The sequence below is a fragment of the Xenopus laevis genome, chromosome 7S (assembly GCF_017654675.1).
Source record: "Xenopus laevis strain J_2021 chromosome 7S, Xenopus_laevis_v10.1, whole genome shotgun sequence".
Classification (NCBI taxonomy): Eukaryota; Metazoa; Chordata; class Amphibia; order Anura; family Pipidae; genus Xenopus; species Xenopus laevis.
In genome coordinates, this window is record NC_054384.1 from 18489531 (window position 1) to 18502540 (window position 13010).

The 13010-nt window shown below is 40.2% G+C and overlaps 1 protein-coding gene across 2 annotated transcripts in view; it reads right to left on the minus strand.

The window, feature by feature from the left end:
• wbp1l.S (WW domain binding protein 1 like S homeolog) overlaps positions 1-13010 on the minus strand; it is a 46884-nt gene that overhangs the window by 20826 nt on the left and 13048 nt on the right. The window contains exon 1 of one of the 2 annotated variants that reach the window (XM_018227441.2): positions 2035-2114. The exons of the other annotated variant lie outside the window; for it this stretch is intronic. Coding sequence (XP_018082930.1) covers positions 2035-2064 — 30 coding nt within the window. The 5' untranslated portion in view covers positions 2065-2114. Of the gene's footprint in view, positions 1-2034; positions 2115-13010 lie in introns of those variants that run through there. 2 annotated transcript variants of the gene reach the window in all.

Here is a 13010-nt window from a genome sequence, read left to right on the forward strand (position 1 = left end):
TCAGGCTACTGCTAATGCCAACGCTGCTCAATTATTGACTTTTTCTCTGGGACACTGACTGCTGATGTGACTGAATCCACACAGGGCAAGGTCATTTAGGGTGAGGGAAGAAGTGACATTTGTTTATATGTTGCATTAACCCATTTACAGCCAAATATATATATGAAAATATAAAAATATATAAAATTCTCCAATGAGTATCCGCACTCCAAGGCAATGTAGAATAGAGAGGGGTGCACGGTAATTTTTGCATACACCAATACTTTCCAAACCAGCACTCCCTTTAGTGAAAAAATGTAATTTTTATTATTACATAGTATCTATTTCCAACGTTTCAGTCCCCAATAGGGACCGAAACGTTGGAAATAGATACTATGTAATAATAAAAATTACATTTTTTCACTAAAGGGAGTGCTGGTTTGGAAACTATTGTATATATATATCGTGTCTCTTAAATAGATAGATCTATCTATCTATCTATCTATCTATATATATATATATATATATGTGTATGGACACAGCACTTATGAGGCAGCAACAAGCACTGTAAACTGCAGCACTTACTAACCTTCTATTAGTGTGAGTTATCCACTTAGACTATAAGCTTTATGGGGCAGGGACCTTCTTGACTCTAATGGCAGAGACACATGTGGAGATTCATCGCCCGGCGACAAATTTATAGATTTATATCCCCGAACTGCCTTCCCATTGACTAGAATCTAATTTGCTGGCGGGATGGCACTCAGAGCTCTTTGATTTCTGAAAGTGGAAACTTCGGGCGCCTTCGGATAACGAAGCGCTAAGAGTGCCATCCTGCCAGCGGGAAGATTAGTCGCCCGAAGAAGAGGCTATTTGTCGCTGGGCGACTAAATCTCCACGTGTGTCTCTACCCTAACACTTGACTTCTGTTTGTGTACTGTATTGTTCAACTGTGTACACACACACACACACACACCTGTAACCGGTTCTCCACAATACTTTATACCCTATATGTGGTCACACACTGTAAAGGTACCTATACACGAGCTGATATACAAAGAAGGGAATATGAAGAGTCGGAGCGAGGACTGCATCACTGAGCTGATGCGGTCTTCGATTGGACAGAAAAATCAAGCCTGCCAGAGAGAGATCTGGATGATGTTTGGCCAAATATCGATCAGTGAGACCTATAGGAGGGCCCCACACACACAGGAAAATAAGCTGCCGAATTGGTCTAAAGAATCCGAATCGGCAGCTTAAATCTGCCCGTTTATGGCCACCTTGAGTCTACTAGAAAATAATGTAAACGTTACAAAACACAAGCAAACGTACAAGCTACGGTTTTATTATTACAGAGAAAAAGGAAATTCGGATAAAATTAAGTCGGGGACGGCCTTTCCGGATAACAGATCACACACACAAATAAGGGGGGGTTGTGGGAGCACTCCAAGGCTAAATAAAAAAATAAAAAAATATTTAAATACAATGGAAGTGCTACTGATCTGGCCAAATTAACTACAAACATAGAAAAATAAGGGGGAATGATCAATACATATTCCCTGGTCCCGTCCTCCTGTGTGAAACAGCAGCACATACATTGCAATGTACAAGCATTTGTTTTCTCCATACAAAGTTATTATTTTCCAAGTTCCATTGTCTGATGTAGTAACAAAGGCATTCACCAACAACTGAATTTAATTCTAACTTCAGATTCAGCTACAGAACAAAAAGTATAATCATTTTAGTATGTGTGTTTCCCTGCAGCAATATATAAGGAATATAAAGTTGGCAACTGCCATGATGGAGGTAGAACTGTGGTGTATGATCCTGGAGAAGGAATACCCACTTCCACTTTAGAGAAGAAGCTTTGGGTTGAACTGGAGCTCCCAGCAAACAAATGGTTTGCCATCCATCATTGATAGATACTGTATAAGTGAATAACAGACAGAAACATGCAAGCCATTCTGCAGGTAGAGCTCTAGTGAATATCCCCAAGTGTTTCTAGATAAGAAATGGTTAGCTGTGTTGGAAAATAACTCTCCATAGAGATGTTACCTGTCTCAGCCCTAGGAGAAAAGGCATCATGCAGTTTCATTCTCCCCACCAGCCTTTCATCTGACAAAGAGTGTGGGCAGGGCTGCTTTGCTCATCAGCACTGGGCAGTCCCACTGTAGTCCTATTTAAACCAGGCCTTTATTGGCAGGCATATTAAGTAAACAGGGTCCTGGGACACAGCATGCTCTGGCTGCTCTCCTCCCCTCTCCGCAGCGTCTCCCTCCCCTCTCCGCAGCGTCTCCCTCCCTAACATGACAAATCCGAGATGCCTGCCAAGCTGGAAATGACATCACGTCAGACTTAACAAAAACTCAGAAACAGCTGTTCTTTAACTGCTACTGGGTCAGAGCATTGCAATGCCACCGCAATCGAACGCTGCCCTCATTCTCGAAATATGTGCACAGACTGGTTCCCTTGCCGGCTAACAATAGCACCTGCTGCATAATTTAAATACCTGTAGACAGTTGGGTGCTGGATCCCTCTGTTCTTAACCATATGCATTATGACATTCTATAGATTTATGGCTGATGGCACATCAGCTGTTTTTTAACTGGTGCTGCATTCAGTCATGGCAACATCCCCATTCTCCACTGAGAAAGGCCCAGGTAATATGAAAAAAAGATTTCCCATAATTGGAAGTGCTGCCCATGATCAATTGCTTAAAGCGATACTGTCATGGGAATTTTTTTTCCCCCCCAGAACGCATCAGTTAATAAGTGCTGCTCCAGCAGAATTCTGCACTGAAATCTGTTTCTCAAAAAAGCAAACAGATTTTTTTATATTTAATTATGAAATCTGACATGGGGCTAGAGGGATCTGCAACCTTGGCTCTCCAGCTGTTAAGGAACTACAAGTCCCACAATGCATTTGCCTTTAGACTCCTTCATTAGACTCCTTAATTGCATTGTGGGACTTGTAGTTCCTTAACAGCTGGAGAGCCAAGGTTGCAGATCCCTACCAGCTGCCCCCAGTCATGCAGCATGCTGAGCATAAAAAGCGCAATGAAACCCAAATGCAATAAACCACATCTGCACGTCCAATAGTACAACCAAGCGGAAGAATTTAGGTGTTTTTACAAGAAACGCCCATGCGTACAAGCCCTTACTCTGTCTGGCACTCCTCCTCCATGAAAACCCACACCAATCTGGGTTCATTCTCAGCAGCACAGGCAACTACAGGTATGGGATCGGTTATCTGGAAACCCGTTATCCAAAAAGCTCCGAATTACAGACTCCATTTTATCCAAATAATCCGAATTTTTAAAAATGATTCCCTTTTTCTCAGTAATAATAAAACAGTACCTTGTACTTCAGCCAAAGATATAATTAATCCTTATTGGAAGAAAAAACAGCCTATTGGGTTTATTTAATGTTTACATGATTTTCTAGTATACTTATGGCATTAAGATCCAAATTATGGAAAGATCCATTACCCGGAAACAGGACCGCCATCAGAAATCACAGGGCCCCATACGACAAAATTTCCTTGGCCCCCTGGGCTGCGCCCACCGCAAGCCCCACCCACAGGTCCGCCCCCCACCACACAGTAAAAAAAATAAAAATATTGATGGCTAGGGTTCCCACATGTTAATAAAAAGATATTGGTGGTCAGGGCCCCCCATAAAAAAACACTTGTGGCCAGGGCCCCCCCCATTAAAAATATTGGTGGCTAGGACTCCACAAGAGAAATAAAAAATTGGTGCCCAAAATCGGTGGCCAGGGCCCCTTAAACGTCCATGCCTTCCCGAAGTCAGCAGCTCTCAGAAAGATGGGGGGCCCGGCTAATGGCGTGGCTGGGCCCCCCTTACCCTCGTGCCCCCTACAACTCTCCCCCCTGTCCCTCCCTGATGGCTGCCCCGTCTGGAAAACCCCAGGTACCAAGCATTCTGGATAACCGGTCCCATACATGCACCATTTTTCTTTACCTACCCAAGTTTTATACTTTTTGTGCACCAAGTCAGAAAGTCTGACTTCAGCAAAGGGGCTTCATGGGGGAAGCAGGAGAAGATGGCAGGTCTTCCCTTCTGAAAATGACCCAGAGCCAGTGGATTTTCCAAGAAAGAAACAGAAATTGCCCAGTGTACGAGCTCTACATTCCCTTGTCCTTTGAGCTTGTTTATTATATCTCAATCATAGTCTGGTTTGACACAAGCTAAAATAGTGCAAGATTTATTTAACTTCACTTTTCTGTAATAATTACAATTGCTTTTAGATCCCGAGCAGATGTTAGCCAACATTTATTTTTCCATTTGCTTTTGTACAGTTTAAAGGGCATGTAAAGGCAAAAACATAAAATCCCATTTTTACTTTCTTTAATGAAAAAGAAACTTATCTCCTATATACTTTAATGAAAAAAGTGTGTATTTTTTTTTTTTTTTATAAAAAAGCTTGGATCATTGCTGCTATTGAGAAGCTAAAACTTTAGGCTTCTGCAATAAGTTCAGCATTTTTAGCCACATTCATTTTTAGGGGTTAGTTCTCCTTTAAAAGGAAAATATACACCCCTTAAAAAAATTATATGTTCTGTGATTATATTAATTTTTATTGTTTTTTCAACCCTTCCTATGAGCGATTGTGCTGATATTGCTGCAGTGTTGCCTCATTCACTAAGAGGAAGAAGAACATATTGTAGTATAACTGGCAGACAAGCCAAACTGCCACATGGTGATGCACAAGCTTTCCTTATCACTAAAGAACATTACACAACACGGTGCATGCTCACAGGGAAAGTCACAAAAGTGATAACATTCTGTTCCCAACCTTGCAAATGCCTAAACATGTAATGATGAATAAAAAGATTTGGTAAACCTGTATAAAGCTGGGAAAGGTACATTGATGATTGCCTGTATATCAATACAGTCATAAACTAAACACATTCCCATCCAGTAAATCGAGCCACACACAGACAGATTTAATGCGCAGATTCGGCAGCTCTATGTATCATCTCATGCCTGATCTGAATGGATATTTCCTTGAAAAGCAGGGGTCCCGTGATTGCCTGAGACGTGGATCCCCTGAATTCAGAAAATTCCCCCTTAAATACATCAAGCAATTCTGAGTATTTGATAACTCACCTGTCTGCGCAGTGATATCAAGTCTGGGTGTTTTCTATAGGGATGCACCAAATCAGACAATACCCAAATCCTTTGTGAAAGATTCAGCTAAATTCTGAAACAAATCTGACCCTGAATTTGCATATATCATTTAAAGGGAGAACAGTTTGTACATTGTTGGCTAAAAAATGTTTATATTGCCTTGTTTGTGTGACAAAAAGTAATATGGTTTTAAGGATTCAGATTTGTTTTGGCCACGCACTTGGATTTATCTGATCCTGCTGAAAAAGGCAGAATCTAAAACTAGGCGCATCCCTAGTTTTGCCACCTGAGAAGTTCTGCGTGCAAACTCATAGCCACTTCGTCGGCCTGGCCGCAGGCACAAAGATTTATACACCACGATTCATACTCACACATTTCGGTGCCAAAATCTGCTCTGTGCACCTGATGTGGCAGTAGCCGAAGAGCATATTTAGTAAAATGGTTTTAGGGCAATATCATTTCCCAGTGTTACTGGTCCTTTAATCAGCAGAGAATAATAATAGCAACATTGGAATTCACAGATAGAGAAAACAAACAATCCTTTATTCAGTACATTAATTAGTAGTGTTTACAGACACTGAGCCTCATTATCCAGCACAGGTTTCTCCATTATCAGTGCAGTTACTCGGAAACACAATAAAGCAGCAGGGCCCAATGATCTATGGCTTGATACTTATGAGCAAGCTCACATCACATATCATTATGAGCGAAGAGCTGCAGTGTTATTATACAATGGATTCTTTTTGTTCCAACAGGCATACCCAGTAAACCACACAAAGAACAATGTTCTCTAAAACAATGTACAGGCACATGCAGATCCAAACATGCTGTCCTTGCACAATGATTTGCAGATCAGAACACAGATTCCCTCTTAAACCTATACAGACACAGAAAGAAAGAATATTACTATTCTATTACTATCCAAAAGGCCGTTACATATTTTTTTTTAGGATTTAATTTTGATTCATTGTATATAAACAAATCAAAAAACACAGTTCTGCTGCTTCAGATGTATCTGAATACATAGTACACTAAAGAGGACTGTGTATATTTGTAATCCTATGAATGAAAAGTTCACTACCCAAGGGTAACATATAAGAGTGCCAAGAGAAGTCAAGACATGTGGCTGAAACGTAATAACACATCAGGTGAAAGAAGTGATTCTTTATGAAGAATCCAACACTGCAATTCATTAAGTTCCCTCCTGGCAACTGAATCCAGGGCGATTTTTGCCCATACCATTCCTCTTGCTCTGCCCCTGCCAGGGGTATACATAAATGTCCACCCCTTTAGACAAAACAGGGATTGTTTGTCCATATATTGTAATATATTCAGGCTGGTTAAATCAGTGTAGGACTGACTGCCTAGACCAGGGATGACGTTGATGTAGCTTGAATAGATTGCACTACATAGACGAAACAATCCCGGTTTTGTTTAAAGAGAGGACATTTCATTGGCTTAATGCAGAAAATGTCTTAATTCCCTTAATATATAGATAATGGGCAGAGTCTGTCTTGTCTTAGTATGTATACATACACATATACAGTATATACATACACACAAGCATTGGTTGTCTTCTTGCTATTATTTGCCATTGGATGATATCCCACAGTAATCTAGATTAAAAACAGATCTAGTATCTGGTATTACTCATATTACATATACAAGGTCTTTCTCGCACAACAGACTTCCATCTTTCCCACCCAGGCAACAGAAGACTGATCAGTCATCAAGTGCAGACACATTAGGCACCTCGCATTTCTATTCCCCATAACGTCTACCCATCCCGATAATCCTTTCCCTATCAGGTTCAAATTTTTCTTCAAAAAAAAAAAAAAAAAAAAAAATCCATAATGCTTGCTCATAAATCCTCTCTGTAATATATAAAATATGTAATAATAAAAAGCTGATGGTAAAAACAAAATAAAGACCATCGGATACTGCAACAAAGTAGCATAGGGATATCAATGTGAATAGAGAAGAATGATGCTTGCGTGCAAGGACTGAAAATTATATTAAGCAGGTTTCAAATAGTCCACATAATCAATTCCATGAGTGGCTTGTAAGCACGCCCTTACAAACACTGTGGAAAGGGGCGCTTAAAGGAAACTAAACAAATAGACTCGGATTTAGATTCGGATCATCGCCGGCTGAATCTTTCAACACGGATTCGGCCAAATCCCAAATAGTGGATTCGGTGCATCCCTAATGCTAATCATACTCTGTACAAGTCATTTATGCTGTGGTGCATCTGGACCGCTTCAACACACTGAGGGGCAGATTTATAGAGGGTCGAATAGTCAATCAGAATTTTCAAATTAAAAAATTCACACATTCAAATTTTAATCCCCCTATTCGAATGTAAATTAGAATGTGACATTTATTACACCTCGACTACGGAAACAGTCCTAATTCGAATATTCGCCACCTAAAATCTGCAGAGTTCATTTAGAAGTCAATGGCAGAGGTCAGTTGAGCTATTTGGAGATATCAATAGCCTTCCTGACATTCAAGGTTTTTTTTTTTCGGGAGAAAAATCAGATTCGTACGAATCGAATGCGATTCAAATTTTCAGGTCGGAACCGATCGAATATTGGCCATTCTAATTTTTTCTTAAATAACCTCCCAGTTGAATTGTGAGTATATTCGAATTTCAAAAACTTCACATGAATTAGAAATTCGACCTTTGATAAATGGGCCTCTAAGAGAACATATTTTTGCAATGCTGTAAGGGCAGGAACATATGTAAGAAGCACAAAAAAAAGAGCAAGATGCATCTTAAGCTGACCATACATTCAGAGATCCACTCGTGTGGCGAGGTCACCAAACGAGCGGATCTCTCCCCAATATGCCCACCTTGATATAGGTGATATTGGGTTGATCCAATCAAGGCCCTAGTGCCCAATGATTGGATCACAACCAAGAGAATACAGGCAGTTGGATCAAAACAAATCCAACAGGATTTTTGAACCTACCTGATCGCCATTTGGCCTTTACTGTACTTTCAATTTTCGTCCAATGGATACTGAATGTAGGGATGCACTGAATCCAGGGTTTAGTTCTTGATTCTGCCTTTCCTTCAGCAGAATTTGGATTTGGCTGAATCAAATCCAAAAAATTACAGGACTTTTTAATCACACAGACAAGGAAGCTAAAAAATTTTTTAACTGCGCGCACAGCGTGTGGTTTTGAACCCTTCCTTGTCCTAATTTACATATGCAAATTAGGTTTTGGATTTGGTTCGGTATTCAGCCAAATATTTCATGAAGGATTCGGCCAAATCCTAAAATAGTGGATTCAGTGCATCCCTAAGTGAATGTCCCATCACACCTAGTATAATTGACTATGCATGCCCTACAATTAGCAGTTAGTAATGAACAACCACAATTCGATTCTCTTTCAGACTTCAAGATAGAGTCCTGCAGCGGGTCGGGTACCTGCGGGTTACCCACAAAAACCTGCGGTATCCTGCAGGTTGCGGGTAGAAGTTCCGAGTGCGGGTATAGACGCGGGTCGGCGGTTCTGCAGGTCACGGGTCGACCCGCGGATCTTCTCAATAGCGATTTTTACTCCGTTTTTTCTGATCACGTCTACTTCCAATGATGTCACTTCCAGTTTACAATGACAACACTTGCTGTTTTACTCCTTTTTTTCTGCTCAAACCTACTTCCGATTTACAATGACAGCACTTCCTGATTCTTGATGGTCAGCGGGTCGCAGGTCCGGGTCGGGTTCCAAAAAAATGGACCCGTGCAGGACTCTACTTCAAGGAAGTTGCAAAAGTTAAAGCATGTTGCAACTGAGAATACACTGCCGTGTAGCAGCCATATATGCATCTTACCTAAAGGGAACCGATATCCCTAATGGACACTTGCCCTCAGACCAAAGGTGCACTGGGACTTACAAGCAAAACATTATGGCTATGCCTTGGATGGCCTTTTCTCACAGTTCCCAACGTGCTCTGGCATTTTTGGGCCAAGAGTTCACGTGTCGGGTGGCAAGAATACGGTGGATTTCAGCTCTACTGGTGTTTGTTTTGTTGCCGGCAAACAACATAAAAAGAAAAATGCGTCGCCTGGAGAAAGAAAAACACAAACAAGCATTACCTTAATAGGGATGCTTTTGGTTTCACTTTGAGTTCTCATTATTATGAATCAGCTGACAAAACAGGAGTTAGAAATGTTTATGTCTCAAAGATCTAAGAATGCCCTACTTGCACCGAGGACGGTTTCTCCTGCAATAAGTTATTAGAGTACTCATTCCTGAATGTTACATTCAATTAAAGTCAAGAGTCAATGCCTTGATTGCACCAATAGGCGACAAACTCCCCCTTAGCATAATGGCTTGTGCAATTTAAGTTGAAGTAAGTCAAACCTAGTTACAGTATTTCTTTGGAGGACAAGATAATACAATATAAATAAAGTATATATAGGGCAGTACGATGATGTCACTTCCGGTTTACGACAGCACTTGCTGTTTTACTCCTTTTTTTCTGATCAAGCCTACTTCCGATGATGTCACTTCCGGTTTACAATGACAGCACTCCCTGATTCTTGATGGTCAGCGAGTCGCAGGTCCAGGTTGCGGATAAGGTACTTTCAGGTCGGGTAGCGGGCCCCGTTCGGGTTCCAAAAAATGGACCCATGCAGGACTCTACTTCAAGAAAGTTGCAAAAGTTAAAGCATGTTGCAACTGAGAATACACTGCCGTGTAGCAGCCATATATGCATCTTACCTAAAGGGAACCGATATCCCTAATAAACACTTGCCCTCAGACCAAAGGTGCACTGGGACTTACAAGCAAAACATTATGGCTATGCCTTGGATGGCCTTTTCTCACAGTTCCCAACGTGCTCTGGCATTTTTGGGCCAAGAGTTCACGTGTCAGGTGGCAAGAATACGGTGGATTTCAGCTCTACTGGTGCTTGTTTTGCTGCCGGCAAAGAACATAAAAAGAAAAATGCGTCGCCTGGAGAAAGAAAAACACAAACAAGCATTACCTTAATAGGGATGCTTTTGGTTTCACTTTGAGTTCTCATTATTATGAATCAGCTGACAAAACAGGAGTTAGAAATGTTTATGTCTCAAAGATCTAAGAATGCCCTACTTGCACCGAGGACGGTTTCTCCTGCAATAAGGTATTAGAGTACTCATTCCTGAATGTTACATTCAATTAAAGTCAAGAGTCAATGCCTTGGTTGCACCAATAGGCTTGTGCAATTTAAGTTGAAGTAAGGCATAGAAGTTACAGTATTTCTTTGGAGGACAAGATAATACAATATAAATAAAGTATATATAAGGCAGTACACTTACGATGGGCTCTACATTCAGTTTCGCATTTTCGTTGGCAGTTGCCAATAGCTGCAGCTATCCTTTTAGTAACCGGATAATCCCATACACAAAATAAACTATGGGTGAGGCTGTGGACATTCGTTGTCATGGCCTAAACACACAATGGGAAATAAACCACTGCAGTAAAAAAGCTATAGGACTAGGCATGCTTTTTTTTTATTTATTTTTTTACTAATAATAGATTTAGAAGTATCTCTCTTTCCCAAAGGACTCGCTCATATTCACTCCTTGTATAAAAACTAGGGATGCGCCGAATCCACTATTTTGGATTCGGGCAAACCACCCAAATCCTTTGCGAAAGATTCGGCCGAACAACGAAACGAATCCTAGTCCTAATTTGCATATGCAAACCTTTTTTACTTACTTGTTTTGTGACAAAAAGTCACACGATTTCCCTCTCCGCCCCTAATTTGCAATATGCAAAGTAGGATTTGGTTCGGCCAGGCAGAAGGTCGAATCCGAATCCTGCTTAAAAAGGCCGAATTCCAAACTGAATCCTGGATTCGGCGCATCCCTAATAAAAACCTGACATTGCAGCTCTCTCCCAATTTGACATATTTTCACATAAAGCCACTATCCGGTGACAATATAAAATTGAAGACAATAGTGTCTTTTTTTGGTGCTACTTTTTAGTTAACCATGCAAAAGAGCTTACATAGCATGAATGCAAAAATAAGCATATATATGAGTGCCAGAAAATCTGCAATGACAGAATTGTCCTCGCCTTAGTAAATCCGGTCTGCCATTTTGCCCCATGTCATTATTGTTATTTATTGCACCTTTGTAAACAGATGTCTTGGATAATAACATTTCCACTTTTTAAATATCCAAATGTTGGGAATTATAAGCTCACTTTTATTTTTTTAAACTGCCACAACAGAGAAAGTCATAATTAAATGTTTTAGATTAGAAATACAAACACATTCATTTGTATAACCTTTTTTTTAACCAGTTTAACTGCGCTTGAGGGACCAATACAGTCTACTGACTTTGGGTTGGCCAAATGTCTAAAGGGCTTCCTTAAAAAAACAAAATCTCATCTCCCTGAAATGCCTTCCAGCCGCCAAGAATACGAATCGCCGGCAAGATGGCATACGAATCGCTTCAGATTTCCGAAGTTTCTTCGTGAGACAATTAAGGGCAGAGGAAAACAAACTAGATTTACTAATGACAAAGTATCTCTCTAATTCCCAAGTCCTGAGTAGTACTAAATATGTACATATTAATGTATGACTCTTAAAGCTGCTTATTAGAGTTATTAAGTGTGATCATTCCAAAGCAGCTTCCCAGCCGAATGTATATTCATCCCGTGATGCTATTGTTTTTATAAAGATTCCATGTGCTATTGTCCTGGGAAAATCATTTTCCTTAGAATTGTTCACTCCCAGTTTGGGAGGTGGGATTTGTCTAGTGGTACTGCCATACAGAACAGAAAGACTGTGATTGCCATTTAGTCATAGGGAAGTGCAGAATCTTTTATTTTATTGCACACAATCGGCAAATAATGAGGAAGCTCTGTGCAGATTTCGTGGAAATGATCATGAGGGCTTTCTGTGTTGCTGTTTATTCCATTCTCAGGCTCACAAAGTAACATGAACCATTCATAACAACACAGAGAGGAGCCCTGAGGATGAGATCGGAGACGCAGGCATCTGGTGACCAGGTTCCCAAACCCACGGCTGGGAGACGCATTCACCAGATGTGAATATCTTTTGTTTCCTATATTCCTCGAATGCTTGTTTTGCAGCCTAGAATAACAAGCGATCTGTATAGTAAACAATATTTCTAACCCTGGGAAGACAGGGACGGACGCGAATAAAGAAATCTATGATGTCATGGAACCTCGCTAATGACTCCCTTAGGTACTCGCCAAATTGCGTACGTAAAAAATCATGTTGTGATAAACACAGAGTGATAAAATAAACAGGCCAAATACAGTTTTAAGATATAATAATTTATACAGTTTTAAGAATAAGATATTCCCTACTTAGAAGCTGGATTTTTTAAAATCAATTAAGGGGCAGATTTAACAAAAGTTGAAGTGAATATTCGAATGAAAAAAATTCGGATTTCCAGGTAATTGTTGTGTACTTCGACTAGGGAACAGTTCAAATTCGATTTGAAAAAAAATTGAAAATTCGATTTCAAATGTATCATGTACGGTCTCTAAAATCTGCCGAATTGCTGTTTTAGCCTATGGGGGGACCTCCTAGAACCCATTTGGAGTCAATTGGTGGACTTTGAAAAATCGTACAATTCGAATGCGCTATTACTTCTATTCATACGATTCAAATTTGAAAACGGACCTATTCGGCCAAAAAAAACCCCTAAGAAACATATAGTTATATACTGTTGGGCTCCGAATTACACAAGATCCCTGAATAACCTATAAAATGTAACCCTGTAAATAAAGCTTAGTGATAAGAATAATTGAGCCCATTCTCATACTGAAGGATAGTAAAAGTCAAAGGACTCCTTGATAACGTCCGATATACTTATTCCAGTTCTACTCAATGGACCCTGCTTTGTCT